The sequence below is a fragment of the Diadema setosum genome, chromosome 17 (genome assembly GCF_964275005.1).
Source record: "Diadema setosum chromosome 17, eeDiaSeto1, whole genome shotgun sequence".
Lineage (NCBI taxonomy): Eukaryota > Metazoa > Echinodermata > Echinoidea > Diadematoida > Diadematidae > Diadema > Diadema setosum.
The window spans coordinates 36,152,374-36,178,055 of record NC_092701.1 but is presented as its reverse complement, the minus strand read 5'-3'; the positions used below and the strand labels follow the sequence as shown (position 1 = coordinate 36,178,055).

The following is a 25,682-nucleotide window of genomic DNA, read 5'->3' as shown; positions in this document are numbered from 1 at the left end:
TGACACATGCTCACGTGTGGAATTTTGGCATTGTCAGACACTTTGGAATAAATATCCGTGTGATTCAGTAATTAGAGACTATGATAACCACCAGCGCTCACGGAAGTTAATAGGCCATGCTGATTTCCCATAACTGACCTTTTTATGATAGAATAGGTATAAAGCACACAAAAAAGAGGTTCTTTGTTCTATTATTACCGAATCATCTCACGGGTCGTAGAATTTTAGCTTCGGAATTGTCTGTCAGTTCCCTTTAACACTTCAGCAAATGTTATTCTTTGTGTTTTGGTTTAATTTACCAACCAACTTTAATTTAAAAGTGCAATGATTTATGAATGAAGCTGTAATTTTACTCTATAGGCCTATATCAGCGATTTTGCGGCAATAAACATGAAAAGCGTAATAGTGCGACATACTCAACCCCCTGTAGGATGGCTGCAGGTGACTTTCAACATATCTCACTGATTTTTCTTTCCCCTTTTATTCAGTCATCATGACACCTGGTACGAAAAGGGCTGTTCTCGTCTTCAACCTGCTCCTGGTACTCGTGCTGATCACCGGTGCATTGTGGGTAAGCTGGACCCCGACCGGAATTTCAGCACTGATTAATGCCCCTCAGATGCTCAAAGTAAGTACAAAACTGACATTGAAATCGAAGTTCAATATCGGAAGGAAAAAAAAAGTTGATGGAATTAAACAATCACTAGCTCCTTCTTGCCCATCCTACGCCCACTCCCTTCTCTCCGTCACGTTCGATATACCATCTTCCTGTCTCCTTCTCGTTCTTCGATTTTCTTTTTGGGGTTAATCCCTATTCACCATGCTTTTTATTTTCCTCCTTCTTTAACTAGTCCTTTCTTTTCCTCTTCTTCCTCTGCATTTTGAAATCATGTTTTGTGTATGTGTGTGTGTGTGTTGGTCTGTGTGTGTGTGTGTGTATGTGTGTGTCGACCTAAACAATGAACGATCTCATTGCACTATGTCAAAGTTGTGATTTTGAGTCCACGTGAAAGTGCCGTGACAATGAAAGCAGTTCAGACAGTGATTACCACAACAGATCACAACACTAATGCTGTTGCCCTGAACCGGCTTATGCAGGAATGGATAACGCATGGCACTTTATAATTGTTATGCCCTCCCTTAATGGTGAAATAAAGTTACATAATATGAATGAAATGAATCAAAGTAAACCAAAATAAATGAATCATGGTATCAATTCTTCACTTATAGTGTGCCCCTGTGTGATGTACTAGTAAGTGGATGTCCTTCTCGTGACGTTGGGTAGGGCCTACTGATATTCCGCATGCGCAGATGATAATAGACTGTATTATAGTGAACACTGCGGCAGTGCCGTATAAAGGGAAATGCGACAGCGCCCTCTTCTTACCCTTTTTAGTCTGCCTGTCACTACTGGCTGACTTCTTGAGCACACTTGCATCGTGTTTCGCCTACCCCAATATATGAGTTGTTCGTAAGGGTTACCAAGACTTCAGCCATGACTACTTTGAACATTGTGAACATTCCCCTAATGACCCATCCCAGTTTCACGTCATAATATGTTCCATTTCAGATTGCAGGAAACGCTCCTCGCGGCATGGAAACTGAACATCCCATGAAAGTCGAACCTGAACCCATGCCTCCTTCCTTCTGTCCCCGTAAGCCAGAAATGCGAGCAGGATGGTCACTGGAGAATCTCCCACCCCTGGGTCAGCCGCAAAACCCGACATGGACTCGCGTTGCAGACATCACTAGTCACGTGCACAGTTATTTTACTGTAGTGAACCTGCGTCCGTCTTACCGCGTGTGTGACCAACTCGAGTTGCGAATACAGGCGCGTAACGGTCGGGCGGAGGATAAATCGTACGGTGGGGACTACTTCCGGGCCAAGGTTTTCACGAAATCAGCTCAGTTTAACGCAGGCTCGTCGACGGACGGGGAAGTGATAGATTACGGGAACGGAACGTACAGCGCCTTTTTCACACTCAAGTGGGCGGGAACGATGAACGTCACGGTGACGCTGATTCACTCAAGTGAGGCGGTCAGCTCCATTCGACGGTTCCGGGATGCGGTACCGGCTCGCTACGTTTACCGCGGTAACTTTGTATCGTCGGACGGGTCTCAGCGAGAGGAAACATTTTGTAACTTGGTCCTCCCGAATCAAGAGGTAAAAGCGTTCACCAATTAGTGCAATGCTGGATGTTCTGCATCTGCATAGGCCTACATCACCGACACCCTTTACAAAAAGCGTGACGATAATAGACATTGGGTAGACAATAATGTATCTGTCTTCATTTTGTGTAAATCAACACATTTTTACTAAACATTATGTTCTTGTTAAAGTATTCATATCCATGAGAAGATGCCAACATATTAAATATTTTCCTTTAAAAAACACAGGCCAAAAGTCAAATCTCTAGATATCTCCAGACCAGCATTTCCTATAACAGCACTGCCGTTGTGTTAAATTTTGCTATTATGATAACAGTTATGAAAAGGAGAATTTAAATTGAAGTTTACAAAATATAACAGTTGGCAAAAAAAAACCCCTCTCTTTAAACACACATAACTTCGGACTTTAATACCCCAAGTATAGGCAGCTAATGAGTATATCCGATCAGCATCGTATCTTACTTCTGTTTGCCCCACTGTACACAAAAGTGCGGGTGTCTCATGCACAGAGCAAAAGGAAAGCACCAAATAGCACAGAATCAATGTTTTTTTTTGTTTTTTTTTTTGCTTTTTTTGTTGTTGTTTTTTTCACCATAGAAAGCTGTCTGCAACTTGACTGATTCTCGATCAGGATCCCCGTGGTTCTGCCAAAGACCGTCCTCGCCGCACCTGAGCTGCTCGGACTGGCGGCAGAGTCGGTGTGACACCGGCGCAGCATACCGCACAGAAATCCCAACGATGCCGCCAATAGAGAAACTGACCATCATGTAAGAACGTTTCCTGAAGAGAAAAGTATAGGTGGTGCATTAGCGTGTCAAACAGTGAATCGTTTCAATTTTCAATTCAATTCCAATTAAATTGTACTTAAATGCCATCAAACAGTAAGCATATACATTCAAACGATCAATCGTTTCAATTTCCGATTCAATTTCAATTCAATTATACTTAGATTCCATCAAACAGTAGGCATATCATTCAAACGATCAATCGTTTCAATCTCCGATTCAATTTCAATTCAAAAGTTCCATCGAACAAACAGAAGGCATACGCATTCAAACGGTGAATTGTTCCAATTTTCAATTCAATTTCAATTCAATTATACTTAAATTCCATCAAACAAACAGTAGGCACATACATTCAAACGGTGAAGTGTTTCAATTTTTAATTCAATTTCAATTCAATCATACTTTAGTTTCATCAAACAAAACAGTAGGCATATGCATTTAAACGATGAATCGTTTCATTTTTCGATTCAATTCCAATTCAATTATACTAAAGTTTCATCAAACAAACAGTATACCGTATACATCCAAACGGTGAATCATTTCAATGCTCAATTCAGTTTCAATTCAATTTCAATCAGTCATACTCTAGTTCCATCAAACACGATGTAGGCATATATCATGTTTATGATTGACAAAAGTAATACATATCAGCCATGTAACTTGATTGTTGCGTCAAAGTTGACGAGTTTGAATACATTTTTGGCGGATGCAATCACTGTCGACTCTATTCTTCTACATAAGTGAACAATTCCATAACTTAGTTAAACTGTATGCTTACATGGTTATGAGAAAGTAGGCATTACAGTTAATAATCTATCACAGAGCTGACAAGCATAACTCAATTGTGCGTGTGGATGGAACTTCAGAGGTCATTCAATTACGCGTTTCTTTTAAATGCCCTTCAATACTATAGTACTTGAATCCAGTTTCCTTACATTGTTATATTCTTACGTTGCGTGGGTGGGTTTTCTGAATGTCAGGCACAGCCATTGATTAAAGATCTACACCGGTGTATGAGGCGTAAAATATTTCAATAAGAGGCGTGTGGCCTTTATCCATCACTGCTTTTGTTCATTGATGTCACGCACTTGAGGTCTATTGCACGTATTCTATCCATTCAACTAAAATTCTTTTGCCAACTCAACATTCTTCCTCTTCTTCCAACATCCCATTCATCAATTCGAATTCTTTCATGATCGCTTTAAAAGAAAGATTTAATGAAGTCCACTTTGAAACTGAAAGTTTCTCAAAGGTTGCAATATAAAATGTTCCAATGCGTGACAATAAAGGGAAAAAGTGTGATCATCAGTCTTAATGTATAAAAACAATAGATATGGCTGCAGGGAACAGAAGATCTCTGAATTCACACGATACACTAACCCCCGATATAGTTAAAATTCCACAATTGTATTTCAAAATGAAATGATAAATTTTCACATAGACTGATAATGCTTAATCCAAAGACTGTCATTGCTTCTGATGGGAATTTCCCCCATTTTGCCCATCTCTGAAATTTACTTTTGACATCGCTACCCCGATATCCTATTTTCAACCAGCTGACAAAACTTACCCCTAAGTTTTCATGTATATTATAATTATGTATGTTTATAATTTATACATAATTATATTCTCTTTCTCGACACGCAGCATAAAGCAATGCCCAAAGCCTGATAACTGTAAAGACCTACAGACTTGGAGGAAAAGATAACACATAGCTTATTAGATGGATAAATTACATGTTCATGTTTCAACTGGTGCCCCGAGATATAAAGTTATTGCGATGTTAGACACACCAGCACACAAACACATATTCTGAACGTTATATTACACCAAGCAACCAACACTGAAGCACGGCGAGCAAGTTACTGTGTGTACTGTCGTATTATATTTCTCCGCTGTACCTGTTGTTAACCTCAGATGAAATCTAACGAGTGTCATTTCCAAAATACTTCACCAATCTTCTTTAGATAACAGGTCATGGAATTTGAGAAACGTTTCAAACCCCAGACCATTTCCTTGAACGTTCATGCTTTTCATAAAGAAAGAATGGAAGAAAAAAAAAGAAAGAACTGAAGAACATGGAAAGATAGTCTTCCGGTCTTTCTCGAAGCTCGGTGTTTGATTCATGATTCTTTTTTTTTTTCTTCATATGATATGTCAGTGAAAGTTTACAAGTAATATTAATCTATGAACATACGGTCACACTTTTTCACATGCAGCCCCAAGCAACGCATTTCAGGAGATGTACAGCTTGTTCAAGTGAAAGGTAAAGAAACTCAAAACCCAGCACATGCCGATGAGAAAATTTGTTGTTCAAAGAGGTTTCTTTTCTTCTTCTAATCATCGTATCGTTTCTGGAAGAATGTATAGAACTGATGATTGAATTATGAGTGTTTTCTTTTTTATGTTTCTTTGTACATAATTTGATTTGGACGAGTTGAGGGGGTTGAAGCGCTTCATTGAAAGCTCATTCATATAATGCACACATAACATCTGATTATAAATAGAAGCATGGACACGATATCATAAGAGGTCATTGTCCAGTAATCAAAATGTATATTCGCTCTGGGAACGACAAAAAAAAAAAAAAAAAAAAAAGAAACTTTAGAAACTTAATTTTTTGAGACCTATTTGATTGTTAAACTCAATAGCATTTCTCCGTCTTCAAGAAACAACAGAACAACACGTAAAGAAACTATAGTATCACAAGCTCAGCAAAAGTTGAGCGTTTTATGATAGGTCTACCTTATTCATGTTATTTTGCTCTGCCAAAGCATCTGTTTTTTTTTTTTTAGACAAACTCTGTGAAATACAATTGAATTTTAGTGATTATATGAACATATCTATCATGTTGAATACCATTCTTATCGCACATCAGCCATAATTCGAACAAAATAGATCAAACATTTACTGTTTTTCTTACGAAGTACGTTCATGACGTTTAAAAGTACTTAAATCACAGTTTGTATGTGTTACAGCTTGTTAAATTGCACACTGTCTTCAAGTGTAGCTTAACAAAAAAAGAAGAAAAGAAACAAAAGCAGCACTATAACGCATTTTCTTTGCCGTTGTGCAGATATTGATGTTCCACATGAACCAGACCAGCTTTCGGGAACGAAAGAGGCTATGCTTCCGACATGTACTATCAGCAGCTACACCGACGCAGCACTCGAAGCCGGCTATTATCTGAACGACCTGTGGAATAACCCTCGCTGCACGATAAATCGTCTGTCTGTGACTGAGACGAGGGCTTGTTTAGCAGGGAGGACACTACACTTCCTCGGTGATTCGACCATTCGACAGCTCTTCGAGTACTACCTGGCTAAGCTGGCCCCAACCATGCAGAAGACCTCCAACAAACCAGAGCCCGTCTGGCATGTCGGTCCCACGCGGGCACGAGACGCGCAGTTCAACACCAGCATGGTCTTTCGCTTCCACGGGTTTCCTATCGGCAGGAATGCTTGGGCGATTGTGAAGGATATTCACTACATAGCTAACGAATTGGACGACATTGTGGCTGACAACCGAACTGTTGTTGTCATCTCAGTCTGGGCGCATTTTACTCAACAACCGAGGTGGTTCTATGAACACCGCGTCCGCGCAATCACGTCGGCGATCGATCGTCTGCTCGAACGAAGTCCGTCCACTTTCGTAATTCTGAAGAGCGCCAACACGCGAGAGCATGTTAATGTCAATCAACTCATTTACCATTCAGATTGGCTCGCGAGAGATCTAGACCAGATATTAAGACAGCACGCGTTGAGAAAGCCGAATGTTGCTTTCATTGACGCTTGGGACATGTCCAGCGCCCAACTTATACCGGACAACGTTCATCCTGGGGGATCGCACGTGAAGAATCTTAGTGACCAGCTGCTCACCTTGATATGCAAATCACAATAAGCCTTATTCGTTATTCAAGGAGAATGAAACCCAAAAAACACATGTTGATTGAGTGAATAAATCAATATTAGTAGAATACACCAGTGAAAGTTTGAGGAAAACCGGACAATTTGTTCAAGTAATACTTATGAATTTTTATCATTTTGGTGATGAGACCGTTGTATCATAAGACTACTACGGATCCATAACTTTACACATGCACTGCCATAAAATAACAAATATAAAGAAAATTCAATTTTTTTTTTCACTTTTGTAGCATAGTAAAAGATCTCTACACTTACCTCTTGCAGAAAGCTGCAGGAGGTTAATATTGCCCTTAACATAATCTCAGTAACAAGTCCAGGGAATGCGCACTTTTCATATGAAATTATATTTTGTGGAATTTTCTTTACATTTTCTTTATAATTATAATATATCTGTAGTAGTCTTCTGATCCAGCCCCTGTCTCGTCATCAAATTTAGAAAATTCATGACTTTTGAACGGATTGTCCAATTTTCCTCAAACTTTCACTGATGTGTTCTACTAATATTGCTGCATGCACTCAATCGCCACATGACATTTATACTCAGCAAAAACGAAAGTAAACACTTTTTCCAATTAATATTTTTATAGAAAATTTTGATGAAAATCATTGTGTTAATACCATATTAAAGATTATTTAATTAGCTATCAACCTGGTAAGTCTATACAAAGGGAAACATCACGCATGAGTGAACACATTCATTTTTGTCCTCCAAGGCAGAAAAGTAAAAATTGCAAAAATTGACATATTGAAATTCATTTGCAAATGCCCTTCAAGATATAGGAAAAATAACAAAATACCAATTTCACGCAATGAGAGACATGCATGAAACAGCAGAAATAAGTTTCCATTCACTCGTTTCTCTTTATTCTAAAACAAAAGCATAGTGGGGAAACAAAAAGTGGAACATAAGAATTTTCTATCAATTCAAACTTTAAATGATATAGGGAGTAAGCCGCAAAGGTGATAAAATCGACGGAATTTCTTCATTTCACCTTTCACTTAAGGAATTTAAGAATGCATGAAACAAATTTAGGAATCAAATATCATTTCAAATTTTCTTAATTTGGAATAACGCTTCAAATTTAACATTCTTTGTTACCATAACTTTTTTTTGACTTTGGATTTGACAGAAGATTCTTCAATTTCTTCCATCACTTTTTGTCTTTCTTTATCTTTGGAGGGTTACAGAGACATTATAGAGATCATAGATTGAGTTTTGCAAATTGATTTGTATTTTTGTTGTGTTGAATTTGTCTTTTGTTCTCATTGTTATATGGAACAGCATACATGCTTGAATAACAACTTGTCCATATTTGCAATTCTTGCTTTTGTGTCTTGGAAGGGAAAAACGGATTTGTTTACTCATGCGTAAAGTTTCTCTTTTTATTGACCTACTGGGTTTACAGCCAATCAAAGTACCTTTAATATGATATATAAAACACCATTATTAGCCAAATAGTCTATGAGGAAGATGAACTCGAAAAAGTGTTTATTTTCTTATTTTCTGCTGAGTGTATATTTAGGATTAATTTCCCTATAACTTTTTTTTTTTGTGCCAAAGAGTCCAATGCGCACAAATTTTACACCCAAACCTATGAGCAGGTGATATAATGTGGCATGCAGAAGGTTAACACATCACAGCTCAGTTGAACCAGAGCTGATCATTCGTCTTTCTATCAACACAGGATTCCAGATTATATTTTAGTGTAAGTTTGCCAAAAAGTGCTTGCCATATAATAATCATATCATTTTAAAGGGTACGAATTTCTAAGACACTTCCATGGATCTGGCTCCTGATGGTTGATATGAGTGAGACTTTTCTCATGGATATTGCACAACAGAATAGGGTGAGTTCATTTGCATGATTCTGTGATCTGCATATTATGTCAAATATTGCAAATTACCCGAGTCTTGAATCCACTGCACAACCGCAGGAAGCATGTATCTGGGATTTGCCTAAAATACCGTCCCTTCTAGTAAGAGGTAAATACTATGTCCCTCGGATAGGACATAAAATAGAGGTTCCGTGTTTGAGAGAGTCTTAACTCAAGCACGTAAAAGATCCCGCTTTATTTATTCACCCCAAAGAACAGGGTGCTTAACTCGGTGAAGTGGTCCCGCTTTACATCCAACTGGACGACATGCAAGACAAACCATCTTCTCAGATGGGGGAAAAAACACCAAAATATCTGATTCATCATATTCGCGTCCACTCTGTGCACAAGAGTGGTTTTGTTTTGATTCGGTTTTTTTTTTTTTTTTTTAACTGGTGCTTCAAGGTTTCAGTACTTCAGTTCAAAACACGACACTAGCGAGCTACAAGTCTGCCACGCGAACGCCACGACGACGCTATATACGCAAAAAAAAAATGGTGTTCTGCACATTCGCGAAGTATAAAAAGATTAAAAATGGTGTTCTGCGCAGTTCATAGAGAGTATGGGGGCTGAATAAATGGTGGTTTTTGTTGCTTCCATGTTTCCTTATTCTATTGCCCAAGCCGGGGGTCGGCATTGTCTTAGCGTTCGCGTCGCAGACCTAATGCTCGCTATTATTGTATCTGAGACGTGCCAAATATAAATCTGATTTATCATACTTCTCCTTCACTCTGCACAAGAGTAGTTTTGTTTTGTTTTGTTTTTACATCTGTGCTTCAAGATTTCATTATGTAAGTGCACAACTATAAAAAAAAAATAATAATAATTTTCAACAATCAAGATACACGCACAAACACCTTTACCACACCAGGGAGGTGGTTCTCTTCCCACCTATACATACACACACACACACACAAAAAAAAAACACACACACACACACACAAGATGTGTGTGTGAGATACACAGGCACCAAACCCGTCTTAGCGGCCACCTGTCTGTAGAGGCAACCTGCTTTAGGCATGCAGTCACTTAACCCCCCCCCCCCCGAAACTATCGTTTAACGACTCTATGTAATGTCAATGGCGGCTTCCTGTCGAACACGGTCAGTAGCCATACAAGTTATTTCTTCAAATTCATCATTTTCTTCCGTCGAGATGTTTTTTTCATTGCAACTGATTGACAAATTGCCCTACATCGACGTAAATAAGCACTGAATTGATCAGTGTTTTAGTAGTAGCCATGATTTTTTTATCATGGCTACTACTAAAACACTGATCAATTCAGTGCTTATTTACGTCGATGTAGGGCAATTTGTCAATCAGTTGCAAGTTATTTCTTGTGACCGCTATTTAATTGCGGATAGCGGCATTTCATGGCCAGTTAGAAAACAAAAGATTAAAAAAAAATAAAACAACGCATTAACAACAGAAATGCATGATTTCACAATCACCTGATTTGTTAAATGCAACTGTTGATATTAATCCGTACATATCCTACATAGACACATGTACATCCATAGTGTACCTCAATGCACGTTTACATGTCCTACATACATGTACTGCAGAAACAAAATGACCATCAACCAGTCTATAGCCGCCACCTGTCTATGAAGGTCACTTTCTGCCACTGTTGGATGGTTACTTAAGACAGGTTTGACTGGGATCAAGGAGGTTCGAGAAATGGAGTCACAACAGTCTTATTCGCTTTGATCCCATGCTCGAAGCCACCACTCAAAAATATTTGAAGTATGTGTCAAACTGCTGATCTGCCGCTCAGATGCGAAGACAAATATTGACTCGTGTCTCATTGCATAGTCACCAGCCACTTTCAAAGGAAGATATGTCTTTGTGATGGTAATTACTTTTCGCTTTCCCTACTTACAAACGATGGGCGGTAGACAATGGTAAAGGCACAGGGGTGGGTGCGCGAATAGAAGTTGCTCAAATATTGCTGAAATAGATATCAAAATTACTCGACTGTACGTGTCTGTACGCTAATCTGACATGTTAAGGCCCGGTCCCACTGCACTTACGGATGCAAAGAGGATGTAAAGCGTACAAAAAATCTTGCCATCCGTTGGAAAACGCTACGAATCCGCTGTGTACCCATCGCATACGTGTTTCATCCGCTCTATCCATCGAGCATCCGTCCACTGTGATTTCATCCGCGCAAAAAGTTTTAAGCTGCTTAAAACTTTTAGAACGGATGAACTTTCCGCTGTGTACGATGTAAATCCGCGACATACGAGCAACAAACGTTGTATGTCCGTGCGGCATCCCTTAAACGTCCGCTGCATCCTCTCTGCATCCTCTGGGCATCCTCGCAACTCACATCCGCTGCAGCTAAAAACGGAAAGAGGGAGGAAAGATATGGTACGTGGAACGTCTTTACATCGTCAATAGCACGTTAATAGAAAGGATGTAAGCGTATGCATCTCGTATATAAAGCATTTCGAAAGCATCCCCCCTGCATCCGCTCTGCATCCACTCTGCATCCACTCTGCATCCGCTTTTTCTGCTATGCGTCCGTTTCGCAATTATCTCCGGTAACCCCTTCGGAGCTGTCACCCCCTTCCATCCGCTTTCATCCGCTAGGCTTCCGATGAACATACGTTTAACATCCTCGCTACATACTACCCACGTCCGTTCTATTTCCGTTCTGTTACCGCCAATTTTCGCCAATTTTGTCAATTTTTGGAGCGGATGAAAGCGGATGAAGCCATCCTCGAAATTTTGCTCGTCCGCTGTGTCCTTTCTGCATACGCTTTGTGTCCGTCGGCCAGTGGGACCGGGCCTTTAATTTCTAAAGAACTATACTTGAAGATGATGGTTATTACCATATTAGTTTCATTTGGCGGATTTATACTATAAGGAGAAAAGTGATAGAACCGGCTTTCCATGAGGGTAAAATTTCAAACACTTTCACAAAATACCGCTAAGATTTACACTTTTGCACATATTTTCGAACGGAATTGACTTTTGTTTTATATGCTTTATCATTAGGTGAAATTTCATTGCATTTGATATATAAACGAGCAGCATATACCCGATATATGTTAGCGTTAAAAATGAATATTCAGATTGCTCAGAAAGATGGCGGCTTCAAGCATCGAACATCAAAGGCACAAATGCACCTGTGTAATTCTTTTGTCCATCCTTAGAAAACTGACAGCTGATTGAATGATTATAGTCAGTTGTAACTCCATCTCTCGAACCTTCTTGCTGGGATAGTTATAAAAAAAACATTGTTTGATGAATTACACAAGTATTGATCAAGGCTGAAGAAGGCTGGCTTAATTGGTGACAGTGCCTACGGTGGGAGTGCTGACAGACTCGTCCTGATCTGTTGTATTCATTCTAGGTTGTTATGATGCAACCCTGTGTGTGTGTGTGTGTGTGTGTGTGTGTGTGTGTGTGTGTGTGTGTGTGTTTGTTTTCTTATAACGGAAGGGCTTTATTTCTGAACTTTCTGCATGCAATACTTGATAATGTTATTGTCTTGTCAGAATTACAATTCAACGATCTGGTGAACACTTGATGGTATATTTGACAAATGTGAGGAAATTGTGGGACGCGGTATCCCGTACCACACGAAGGAGCTTTTGTATTTTTAAAAGTGAAATTCAACAGTCTTTATAGTGCACACTGTTTGATGGAAAATGTGATAAAGTAATGTTCAGTCAAAAAAGTAAGAAAAATAAATATAGTGATAACGTGGATGTAAATCGTTGAGTCTGTCACCGTTGCTACGCGCGCACGTCTTCACCGTGTATAGTGTTTGTGGAGATGGGGGTGTGAAAGAGGTATCGCCTACTATAGGAGGGAACATTATTTGCATTTTAGAATAAAAATTGAACGATCTTGTGCACATACTTACGGTGACATATTTGGAAAATGTTAAATCAACATTACCTGCTTTGATTTGCAGATAAAAATCGACATAAAATATGCTTGCAAAATAAAGTTAAAGAAATATTCACAGAAGTGACGTACAAGACGGATATGGCCTGGGTGTCAAAGTCAGATTTGGAGCCTAACCGTGTTGCAGCGTCTTTCCATTTATTTATTTATTTATTTATTTATTTATTTATTTATTTATTTATTTATTTATTTATTTATTTATTTATTTATTTATTTGTTTGTTTGTTTGTTTGTTTGTTTATTCATCCATTCATTTATCAATTGATTTTGGATTAGTTATACCCTATTTTGAGGGCGCAGAATTAGAATCTTGATGATGCAGCCCTTGCTTTCTTGAGGATTTTGAAATATACAAGATATACCTGCCAAAGTCTGACATTCCTATATTTCCTTATGAATACTGAAAATTAAAAAAAAAATGATGGTGTAAATTTCGAGACTGCTGAATCCAAATCTGAGTGATGCAACGTTTGTAACCTGGAAGAATTTGACATCTAGTACAAGATGGACGCCAAAATTACTGCCAAATCCCACCAAAATCTGAAATTCCTATATGTGCATTCAAATTTACGAAATTCTTCCGTTGAGATATTCACCTCAATGCAGGGCAGTTTGTCAAGTTTATGTGCATTTCATTATACCATAATGACGAAAACCGGGGGAAAAAAGTTTTCCCATGGATCTACTCCAAGGTTTTATCCTATTCCCAGGTGAATCCGAATTTGGAAGATTCAGCTCTTGAATCCTTGATGATTTTAAGAGAATCTAAATCATTTAATCTGATATTTTCTATGTCTTTTTATTAGTCGTGAAACATTACACTCTGGAGTGATTCAGGAAATTAGACCTAAGGTGAAGAGCAATAATTCGTATATAGTTTTATATATATTTCAGTTGAGTAACTTATGTAGACCCTATCTCCCAATACCCTATGTTCATATTACACATTCTCGTTAAACTGTGATGATAAAACATACCTACAGTGTGCTACAGTTAATGCCCAAACCACTTAAAAAACACACACACAAAAAAAAAAAACTAACCCTTATCAATACTGTGCTGGTATCTACATATCTTTTTGCTAATGCTTGAATAAATGGAAGTAAGTTACATTTAACCATTATTTTGCTTCTTCTAGTAATGTGATTTTTTGAGCAAAAATGTGTCAGAGCGTTCGTGTGAGAATGGCCAGTACTGTGAGAAAAAGAAAATAGTGTCCTATTCAGGCATGAACAGATAACAGTGAGTTCATCTTGTCAACCAGCAGTGTTTGTGTGAGGTATGCATTGGATCTAAAAAATGCAAGTACTGTACTGAATTTAAAGAGAGGCGAAATTTGTTTTGTTGTTTGTTTTGTTTTGTTTTTGTTTGTTTTGTTGTTTGTTTTTTTTTAGCCTTGCTTTGTGTGTGCTTTGTGTGTGCTTTGTGGAATGATAGGGCGTGACTTTTGTATTTTCTTTTTTGCGTGAACAGATACACTGTACTGGCAGAAAGCCCCGACACTAAACCGCGGCACTCTTACGCAATACGTACGCTCTATAGAAAACATCCGCGGCTTTCATCATCCATTGTCAACTCCGGTCTTTTGAACTTCAATCCTCGATCATACCGGAAGAATACGAATTGGTGTCAAAGTTTCTTTTCAGCGACGGATAAGGTTTAACCAACAGGTGTATTGAAACTGTCATCACTATTCACAACATGTTGTGTACAGAATCACTGGAACTCTGGGATTGCGGTTTCGCGGAGGATAATCCTTTATTTTGTGGCTACATTGTGGTCACTTGATCCGGACAACAAGGGTCTGGTCCTCACATGCCAGTTTTCTTCACATCACCCTATACAATGTTATTGTGCTCTTGGACACTGCCCTGTCTATTTTTAGAGAAAGCAGCTGGGAAGAAAAGACTAGGCTACTCGGGGCTGTTAGACTCCCATATACTTAGTACCCCATGAGGGTCGTTGAGTTAATAAACTTCACTTCACTTCCCCCCTTCACCGCCCTCTCCAGATTTTAGAGAAAGCGACTGGCAAGAAAAGACTAGGCTACTCGCGGATCATTCATGCAGAACGCCCAGAAGTCAATAAAAGAGATGCAACCCCCGGATGGTCGGGCGGAATTTTCCCTGGTGGTCGCCATGAGCGGACGCGCCGCACAAGATCGCGGACACACAGCCACAACAACACACGCACACAACCACCACCAACACCGATGGCAGCAAAACCGCAGTGTAAGCGCGCTTGCACCTGGGTCCACAACCATCACCAACATCAACACCCATGCCCAGCAACCACCTGCAACCACAACAACCCCGAAGAACACCAACAGGAGCGTGACACGCAAAGCACCCGCAGCCCCAACTAGAGATGATAAAAAATGATGTATATGCAGCTTGACATGTCAACAACAAAGTATTATTGAGAGCAGCTTTTGAAGAAAACTGACAAGCATCGAGGACCATCATCTAGCACACACAAAGCGACGCGGTGTAAAGTGAGAAAGTAAAGTGTGCTTGCATGCGTCAAATAGCAAGGATATCAATATCATACAGTTAAGACGCTACAGCATTCCCCCATCCTATCCTGGATAACACTCTGAAAAAAAAGTTTCTTTTTTTTTCACTCTGAAATAGTTTCTTATAAATATATATACATATATGGCCTAACTCAGCATCAAATAGCAAGGATATCAATATCATACTGTATGGGACACTACAGCATTCCCCCATCCTATCCTGGATAACACTGTGAAAACAAGAAAGAAAAAAAAAATACTCAGGAGGCACAATGAAAGAAAAGACACATCAGGCCATTCTCTGGAGACTGCTTTTTATTAATGTAACAGTTTCTTATAAATATCACATCAATGTGGGACATGCAAAAGTTTAATGGGAAAGTTTAAGTTCTTTTAAAGTTGATACAGGTAGCCCTTGAGCACTGATTACGAGTGAGAAAGAAGTAAAGAGAAAGAGGTAAAGTGAGTAGCAGTCATTGCAACTAATGGCTCTGCAAAGAATGACGTCCCATTAATCATGAACACTAACTGGAAAGAGCTTCACTGGCTCGTATACAGGCAACTCCGTTATAATGAGCTCGCTTACAAGATTATGCCTACCGCCTTTAACAAGGCGGATTCGACAGTTCCGATTTTCCATTATCGGTGCTGTATTGAGCTGGTCTCTATTTCAGTACGTTTAGAACGAGGTACCAGTATACCAAGGTACCAGATAAGCTATAACAAGTTACCGGATATAACAAGGTACCGCTATAAGGACGCAAAATCGGCCGACCTCGTCATATCAGGGTTTCCCTGATTATCAACATTAATTGCCTCTTATGTGCCTCATGTACAGCCATCACAGTTAAATACAATGTATATGTACAAAACAGGAAGGACCCCAACAGGAATAAGACATACTGCTCATCACACAGTTGGGGGGGGGGGGGGGGGGGAAGACCAATAAAAAAATGCACGTACATTGCCATTTTCATCACTGAGCGTAGTTACTGAATACAGGAGCATGTCTTCACTCACTTTCATTCACTTAAAATAATGTGCTCAAAATACAAAATGATTTCAAGGAATGAACAGTGTATTCTGAATACATTGAAATCAATTTAAAGTGTGACAGCTTAGTAAACAAATATATCATCATCTATCAGACTTTTGACATGTCTGGCCATAGATTTTCAGTCCATATACTCCCAACTAATACTAGTGACAAAGATTCAGTGTTACAATTTTTGAAATCTTAGTAGATCCACCCATCCTAATCACTCTCACATTAACCCATTCATGTGTGTGCAGTGAAGTTGTAGAGTCCTGTGGACACCAAATGAGCAGTGTGCAGAAACACCATGAAGATGGCGGCTACTTTTTTTTTTTAATCTATTCTTCGAAAAAATGTTCGTAGGAAAGTTGTTGCAGAGCATGATCTGATCTTTCCAGTGATATGACTTTCGGAGATGTTTATTCATATTGTTTTAAACATTTTATTATCATTATTATAATTATTCTTTTGACCAGATAAAGACCATGGGATGACCTTATTTGGAATTCATATCAGTTTTGTCTACATCAAAATTATACACAATCCAGAAGAGGTCTTCACATAAGCTCTCTCTGCATGGCATATTCAGATTTGTTCTTTCATCTTCACAGAGCAAATTTGCCTTTTCAAACCTTTACCCGAGATTTGACTTTTGACAAAGAAGTACAGTATGTTACTACAAATAGATTCTCATGTTAACACTAGTGGAATATGAGCTTTACAGAAGTATCATACCGGAAGTATTGCATAATGCAGGGAAAGGAGGGGATCCAGTAAAACAAACTGATTTTAACCAAAAACATAATCAAACAGACATTTACCTACATTGTACCTTCTTCACCGCTTTAAATGAACAGCTAATTGCTTTCAGAAGAGCTGAAATCAATCCATCTAAAAAGTGACTGCTCTTCATCTCTGCTAGATATGCTTTTTGTTATCAGTGCCTTGTTTGAAATATTCACTGCCAGCATTTCTTTGTACAATTACATTGTCTGCACTGCTCACTTTTAAACTTTAATGCAACGTTTCTCACCCTTCTTTAACTTGCAGCCCACTTTGGCTTCTATGATTTTTTTTTTTTTTTTTTTTTTTTTTTTTTTTTTTTTTTTGAGGCCAAGTGAGATAGAATACAAACATTTTTTTTTATTTTTTTTAAATTAAAAGAGCTTTATCATCCACCCATTGAGAAGCAGTGCATGTTAAAATCATGAACAGCAGTTCACAAATATAGCTGCATAAAGAAGTGGAAACTCAATGACCCCTCCCCCCCCCAAAAAAAAACAAAACAAAACAAAACAAAACAAAACAACAACAACATAATTGCACACACAGTGCTCCACAACATTGATTTCTAACATGTTGTTTGCAAACAAATCTTTGATATTGTGCACAAAATGCAAAACATTTGATGATGGTAAAGGAGCTGTAATCTACATATCAAATCTTTCACCATAATTTTACTAAGTTTGTGGAGACATTTGATCTTCATTTGTATGTTTATTATTTCAGTATATTGCAATCTTTTTTTTTTTCCTTTTGGCATGGCATTAAAAATGTTTCTCTTTTTTTTAGGATGTCACATAAAAGTTTTGGCATAATACAAGGACATGCTAAAGATTCCTTGTGGACCAACTAATTACATGCATCAATGCCAGTTCTTCTCAACTTGGAGAGGGTGTTAGCAGGTGGAGGTGACTGTGCACCATGCCCCTCATTCAGTTCACAGTTCCTATTACAGGTAATGATTGAAGTTTGGGCATATGATGGACACTGACTGGACAAGGGTTGATAGAGGGTGTCATGACGCCCCCATGGGACCCTGTGACTGGGGCGGGGCCATGGCTGGTAGAGGTGGCAAGAACATGGACTTGAGTCTGGAGGCCATTTCTGCTATCTCATTATCTGCTGCCTCATACTGTCGCACCGTCTGGGCAAATTTGATCGCACCTGCACAAAATAAAACAAAAAACAAAGAAAAAACACTGCTTTTACCTTTCAGTCTGGACAATATTGCAAGTACAGGTGAACCCATGACAACAAGATGATCGGGACCACAAAGATTTTCTTGTTATAACAAAATCTCACTAACGTGGACAAAGTAAACAATGAAACAATGACTGCATTACCACTAAAACCCTCTTGTTCTGACAAAATGATCTCAGGTTCTTTGCTTAGTCTATTCATCCCTCACTGTATGGAGGAACTGACAATATTCGAGCAAGGTCCCACATTCATTTAATGTAATGGTACAGCGCACTCCCGTTACAACGAACAAGGTTATGACAAAACACTTGTTACAATGTAGTAAAAATTGAGGTCCTAAAATGACTGTCTATATTATCTTTATACGCTTTATTATTCAGCTACAGCTGTATAACAACATTTTGATATATTGCAAGAAAAAAGAAACTGCTGGTCCCAGGGACTTCATTATCAGAACAGGAATTGCCTATGGACTAAAGAGGAACAACTAGTAAACCATAATTTTTCTATCCAAATTATATACATACATGTACACAATTGAGTAGCAAGGCAATGTTTCTGCCATGGTAAATGTGAACCAAAGCACCACTCTTATCCAATCAAAAATGTAGCAAGGCTGCAGAAATGTTGAAGACAAGAAGCTGCCAAATATAGTCAAGACAGCACAGATACAGTACAGTCAACCTTGCTTTGAATAAGTTGAATCTATTTGGACTGAAGAAATAGCCTCGACTTTAAAAAAATTTGACTTATGACGGATTATATACAGAGAGTAGGACTCCAAAAGACCTACGACTTAGGCGATTATTCAACTTACAGACATTAAATTAGTAATTTGGCTCTTGCAACAGATTTGTGTAAATAAAGGAACAAGTCTACAGTTCATCATCTGTATACATCTAAAATGAGGTCAACTTAAACTGCATAGCGTATGAGAAAGGACTAAGTGTGTCCATACCTTCCCCGTCCGGACTGAAGCCGTACTTCTGGATTGCCTCCATCTGGATCTGAGTGGAGACAGGGAAGACTAAGTGCATCATGTGCATCATGTCATTGCCTGCTGTCTCTTTCTGTTTGTCCATCAGGGCCTTGTTCTCGGGAGCAGCGAAGGCCTCCAGAACATCCTTCAAGGCAGCTGTGAGGGAAACACAGATGTATTGTAAGGAGAGTCAGGGAGGTTACTCTATGATTATGGAACATGGATTTACAATAAATAGATCATAGAAAAAACACTTTGAAATCTGAAATGCACTGAACGGTTAAAGAGTCAATGATGGGAAGTTTTAAATGTATGCAAAAATAAAAACAAAATCACAAGAAAAAATGTGACTTTTGAGGTTTCTGCCCCTAGATTCTTCCAGTGGGGAGCATTGTATTGACCCTTGACCCAACCAACCACAAGTACATCCCCAAACACACATACTAGAAAAATGTTCTGCAGCCTCCAATACGCTATATTTGTCTATTATACGTACATGCAATGTAAATACACATACATACCATGTACATATATACGTACATAATCATACCTTGCAGGTAGGTAAATGGGCTCTTAGTCAGTTTGTACATTTTGTGACCAAGATAGGAAATGACTCTCAAATAAAGTGCAAGAAAAATCCAAAGATGTAAATGGCAAAATCATGTAGGAATTGTTAGTCAAGACAGGTGCAGGATTTTGAAAAAGCCAATTACTTGAGAGTCACATGATTGAGAGGTTTTAACAGACATTAAAAATAATATAAAGTTTTGGTATTACCTCAAAAGTTTCCCTGAATTTCCTTGTCTTAGTTTGTGTTTCAGGTTAAAGTACCTTTCATATAACTAACACTGTGAGACTTACTCGCCCCAAAGTGCTCTCATGTCTTAGTAATCATGCAATAATGGTTACGTACCAGAGCCGCCGCCGTACGGCGGCGGCGAGGTAGTACACGTATTGTGCGAAACCATTAAAACTGCGACCAGCAGCGTGCAGCCCCATACGCATACTGTGTAGCTAACTGCGACCAGCAGCCCCATACGCATAGCTAAATGGGGCTTCGCATTGTAGCTTACAGGATCATGACAGATTTAGTATCGCAGGTAAATATCAACTTAAAATCCAAAAATTTCTTCAATTTGAAGACTTACCAGTTAAGTTGAAGTATTGAAAACAGGCTTTGGGCAATGTTTGGTTTTGCCAATAGTCCCTTTCTGTTCGAATTGATGACTGAATGTGACTCGGTCGAGAGGACCTTGGGAGAGCTACACTGAATTGACGGCCAGCGCATGCGCACACAAACATCTTATCCGTTCATGGATTTGAAATTTGTTCGCATGTGATGTGTGCGTATGCGCTGGCCGTAGTAATCAGTGTATGTAGCTCTCCCAAGGTCCTCTCGACAGAGTCACATTCAGTCATCAATTCGAACAGAAAGAGACTATTGGCAGAACCAAACGTTGCCCAAAGCCTGTTTTCAAGACTTCAACTTAATTGGTAAGTCTTCAAATTGAAGAACTTTGTGGATTTTAAGTTGATATTTACCCGCGATACTAAATCTATCATGATCCTGAATGCTACAATGCGAAGCCCCATTACGCTATGCGTATGGGGCTGCTGGTCGCAGTTAATTGCATGATTACTAAGAAATGAGAGCACTTTGGGGCGAGTAAGTCTCACAGTGTTAGTTATATGATAGATACTTTAACCTGAAACACGGAAATTCAGGGAAACTTTTGAGCTACCAAAACTTTTTATTATCTTTAAATTAGTATTTTGCCACTTGCAACAGATTTGTGTAAATAAAGGAACAAGTCTACAGTTCATCATCTGTATACATCTAAAATGGTCTGTTTGAGAAGAGGCGTAGAACTTAGGTTAGAAAGAAAAGAGAAAATGAGAATAAAACAAGAAGAAAGTGAAAGAAGAGTAGAGGGAAGAGGAAGAGAACAAGTTATTGAGGTATTCTTTCTTGGACAATCATCAAATTAAGGAATTGTAGGAAGATCTGATACTTAAGCTACAAGCGTGTAGTATAATATAAAGGGATGGTATAGTTGAGGTGAGGATTCAGCTTTTAACTTTTTGTCAAATATTTAGAAACCATGACTCTATGAAATGTTAAAGAGCATACAATTCTAAGAGAAATTGAAAGTTTATTTGATAAAATATGTTTCAAAATGGCCGAGATATCCAAAAACAAGGTAAAAGCAATCCTAATAAAAGGTGGGTCCCACCTTTTATTTAGGTTTGGTTTGTTTTGGATATCTCAGCCATTTCGAAACCAACTTTCATCAAATAAACTTTGAATTCCTTCAGAGGTTTTTTATTATCTCAAAAAATGATCATCAAGAAATGGTGGAAACATGAAGCCCTGTCTCAACCAAAACTATACCAACCCTACAGAGACTCCAACTCTCCCGTTTTTGACGGGAGATCTCCCGCCGAAAACCCATTTTTTCAAAATCTCCCATTCTCCCGTTTGAGATTTAATTTCTCCCGCCCTGGCTCTTTGTCTCCCGTTAGAAAGGATTTCTTACTTATTTCTATCGTGTGTTGAAAAAATAAGCCTTAGATAGCACAAGAGAGCATCTAGAACCCTAGGAACTTCGCGCTTCGCACACATCAAGTCGGAGTCTCCCGTTTGCTAGGGGTTTCAGGCGGGAGAATCTCCAGATCAGAAGGTGCTTTGGGTTGGAGTCTCTGACCCTATATAGTAATGACATAGGACTCTGGAGAAAGGCAGAGTAGGATGAGTGAGACAAGAGGAGAAGATTCAGGAGAAGAGGTACTTCAAGTAGTCAGTGAAGACTCAAGGTTTTTCTTCTCTAAGAAGATCACAAGGAAGAACTGTGGTGGAAGAGAGGAAGCGTACAGCACACGAGAGGAGTCTCAATGTTTCGGACAAGTTGACTGTCCATCTTCCCGTATAAACACGCGCTGTTTGCTTGCACAATATTAAAGTGGGAGTTGTGTCCACTTCACAGCGTAAAATACTTACTGACTACGCCATCGGCCCGATGCGCTTGATTTCACGGGATATTTCATGAGGTTTGTGTAGTTCCCATCCATGGAGTTCCAGTCCAAGTCATCAAGCTATCACTTACAGTCAAGGTCATGGGTAACCCCGGGACGCTCCGTGTACACAGTTATACTGTGGGAGCATCCGGAGTCAATAGAGTGCTATATCGGTAAGCTTGAAAAACATACACAGTCTGTCACAGATTTTCGCGCCTCCGTAAGTTTCAAATTTCACTAGAAAAAAACTTACTTTTATAGTATACATAAGATTCTTATCTAATTCGTACCATCCGTACACCTTGTTCTTGTTCACACTGGTCCAATGATCTTGAAAAAACGTCTTTTTTACAGGTCCATCTCCTAGCTCCCAATCCCATTCACCATTTTCGAAATCAGTATGCAGTACACTGCGCACGTAAATATTCATGTACTGGCAGAGTCCGATGCTTTTAGCCTTCTGTCAAGGCCTGCGCACGCACACCCACCCAGAAAGCAACGCAATATACAGCGAGAGGGTTTGCCACAACAGTATGATACGGCCTTGCCATAAAGCTACAGCTGTACAGATGAATTGACGGCCAGCGCATGCGCACAAATTTCAAATCCATTGACTGTATAAGATGTCGTTCTCCCAAGTTCCTCTCGACCGAGTCGTATTTAACTCATCAATTCGAGCAGAAATGGAATATTGACAGAACCAAAAGTTGAACGCAGTCAGTCTTCAACATTATAACTTCACCTGTAAGTCTTCATATTACAGAATTTTTGCGATTTCATATTGATATTTAGGCGCTACACTTCGCCTGTCATGATCATGTCTGCTACAATGCGCAGCCCCAACACGTCGCAGTTAGGTCATGGGGGTCAATTGTCACCTGATAGAGTTGGATGTGTCAGTCAGGTGACCCCCTGGTCAGGTTAAAGTCACAGTCCGGGTCTGGTTAAGGTCGTGAGGTACAGTAAATAGGAGGGGAAGTCAAAGCCGACCATCCCCCAAAACCAAATCCCACTAACAGTTAGGGTTCTATATGTTCACATTCCTTCATTGTAAATAGATAGCCTGACCACGATCACGAACGGCTGCCGGCTGTGGCTCTTTGATGAACAAGACCTTGGACTGTTAACCTTAATCTACTGCACAACTCTAAAACCAGTTGTCTGTAGTAACTTCGCTCTTTAGCTAACGTTAATTAGTAACTACGGCATACTCGTGAAATAGGCCCCACCACTGCGTGTGCGCGCGTACAAATACTACGGCGGCTCGCCTGTTTATACTCGTGAATTCAGCCCCACCGTGTGGCGTTCATCGGTACATAAGCACGGCGGTGGGGCTTTCTTCCACAGTATAATACTCGTGAATGCGGCCCCACCAAACGGCGTTTACGCGAGATGCATACGGCGGTGGGGCCGATTTCCACAGCATAGCATCGTTCGTCCTCCCTTTCTCCCGTTTTTTTCTTTGGTCTTCTACTTTTTATTCTCGGAAGGACTCCCTAATGTCCCTTGACTAATTTAATGGCCAATTTAACCATAAATACAATCCTACCTAACCCTAAACCCTAACCCTAACCTAACCTTGCTTGCTAACGCACGGGTGCACGCGCACTGCGGTGGGGCCTATTTCACGATTTTGCCGTAACTACAGTAAAGTAAGACTTTATAATGTAACTTGCTCGATACTTTCACTACACCACTCAACAACAAACGCGTGGGACTAAACACTACGCTGTAACTCGTACACTGTATGTACTAAACCCATATCCAACTTAGGCTACACAGTCTCAAGTAGTACGCAAACAAAAGACGGCATTGATACATTACCTTTAGTCCGTTCAAGGGACAAGGACGGTTGGTTCATGTGGGCCATATTTTGATGACAGATCGAGGAAAACAAAAGAAGCTCGGCTGTGCATTCTCTACCTGGTAATTTTTGTTGTTTTGTTAGCTCTCTAGTAGATCATTGCCACGAGTAGACTCTAAAACAGCTGTTAAAGGGAGTGAATGATCTGCCGCTAGTACAGAGTTTATGGACAGACTGAAGTGACGATTCACCTTTGGCAGTACTAACCTTCTGTTCAGGAAGACTATGATATACAACATTTTGTATCCCACCATATCCACAGTCAAACCTGCTCCAGACGGGTGCGGCACATTGCAGGGATAGGTGTTTTTTCAGTTTTGTTTTGAGTTCATACTTTAATGGGTCTGTTTTCTCTCCGCTATTATCTCTCTATATCAACACGCACTACATAAGAACAGAATAAGACTAATCACCTGTGTGCACAGCGCTTTAGGCGTATAATGATAAACTCTTAGGACAGCGAATTGTCTTATTCATGTTAGTTATAATTAGTTCCTCACTGGATTCCTGGAGAAACAACAGTACAACTGGGCTCGGAATCTTCGAGTGTGAGTAAATTCCTTGTGACATTTATTGTCTCTTCATTTTGCATGATGCTATAGAGCACTGAGACGCGCGTTGATACAAAGAAATAATAATAACGACAACAACAACAAAAGCAGTCTTTTATGTGGCTTCAATAAATAATCCTGCATAGAACTCCCCAAAAGTAAATGGAATTAGTGATCACACTTACATCCTATATCATTAAAACACACGTAGATGACTATTTTCTTCATATCTCGCGCAATCTTCTGGCGTGAAAAGTAAGAGAGGGTATTTCCTTGTTTTATTTTATTTCGTTGTTTTACTTGTTGTTACGAGTTGAATCGTTAGGAAACCTACACTCTTCAGTCTGTCATTAATTTTTGAAAAGAAAGGACGTTATCTACTGAGTACCATTTGAATCATCATAACAACGACAGCATTTGATGATGAATTTAATTTCATTTCATTTATAAAATTGCCACACAAATTACATTAGGTAACATACACTCTACAGATCAATGAATAGTAACAAATATTTGAAAATTCAGTGTAACATACAGACCTGAACTTTTTACACTCCATGATACGGAGATTTAATTCAGCGCAGAGTATATTTGATATTCATAATGGGAAATTAAAGGCATAATTTACCATTTGCAGATGAAACAAAAACCCAGCATTGTTGCTTTAAAATAATTCTGAAATGTGAGTTAGGTATAGAAACAACCACTGTAAAAGTTTTAATCGGTAAAATTGATGTTAAGTATTATTAAGTATACAAAATGTGAACAATAGTTATAATAAAAATGTTTACAGACTAAACAGTTACGGTTTATTGAGAAAAATACAGATATCTCCTTATATTTTATGCTTTATCGCGAAAAGTTTATATGATAGGATGTTTTGTGGTACAACAGACCTACACATATGCATTAAATGTCATATCTTGAAAATTTTTCAAATCACTGTTCCCAAAGGTAAACAGGACCTTTAAGATAATGTGGGGGGGGGGGGGGTACCTACAGAAAAGCACGTTGTATGGGGGTACACTGTCCCCGGAAAAGAAATTGAATACGCTTACACGCACT

At 39.2% G+C, this 25,682-nt stretch overlaps 2 protein-coding genes across 2 annotated transcripts; one reads left to right on the top strand and one right to left on the bottom strand.

Moving 5' to 3' along the window:
* The first annotated feature begins 493 nt into the window (after nt 1-493).
* LOC140240655 (NXPE family member 3-like) lies at nt 494-6,854 on the top strand. Its single transcript, XM_072320409.1, has 5 exons — nt 494-628; nt 1,571-2,164; nt 2,767-2,936; nt 5,174-5,220; nt 6,031-6,854. Exons 1-5 carry the CDS (start codon nt 494-496, stop codon nt 6,852-6,854), a joined length of 1,770 nt encoding a protein of 589 aa, XP_072176510.1.
* A 10,431-nt stretch (nt 6,855-17,285) lies between these two features.
* On the bottom strand, nt 17,286-24,226 carry LOC140240420 (protein C10-like). Its single transcript, XM_072320186.1, has 3 exons — nt 24,027-24,226; nt 19,167-19,343; nt 17,286-18,172 (listed from the first exon to the last, which is right to left on the bottom strand). The coding sequence occupies exons 1-3, from the start codon at nt 24,070-24,072 to the stop codon at nt 18,024-18,026; spliced, it is 372 nt and encodes a 123-aa protein (XP_072176287.1). The 5' UTR covers nt 24,073-24,226; the 3' UTR covers nt 17,286-18,023.
* Nucleotides 24,227-25,682: the final 1,456 nt, after the last annotated feature.

Excerpts from the sequence above, each read along its gene's own strand:
- LOC140240420 (XM_072320186.1), bottom strand. The coding sequence starts at position 24,072 with ATGGCCCACATGAACCAACCGTCCTTGTCCCTTGAACGGACTAAAG. Across the intron at positions 19,344-24,026 it reads GTCCCTTGAACGGACTAAAG|CTGCCTTGAAGGATGTTCTG; the intron begins GTAATGTATCAA and ends TTTCCCTCACAG. Across the intron at positions 18,173-19,166 it reads CTTCAGTCCGGACGGGGAAG|GTGCGATCAAATTTGCCCAG; the intron begins GTATGGACACAC and ends TATTTTGTGCAG.
- LOC140240655 (XM_072320409.1), top strand. The coding sequence starts at position 494 with ATGACACCTGGTACGAAAAGGGCTGTTCTCGTCTTCAACCTGCTCCTG. Across the intron at positions 2,165-2,766 it reads TGGTCCTCCCGAATCAAGAG|AAAGCTGTCTGCAACTTGAC; the intron begins GTAAAAGCGTTC and ends TTTTCACCATAG. Across the intron at positions 2,937-5,173 it reads ATAGAGAAACTGACCATCAT|CCCCAAGCAACGCATTTCAG; the intron begins GTAAGAACGTTT and ends TTTCACATGCAG.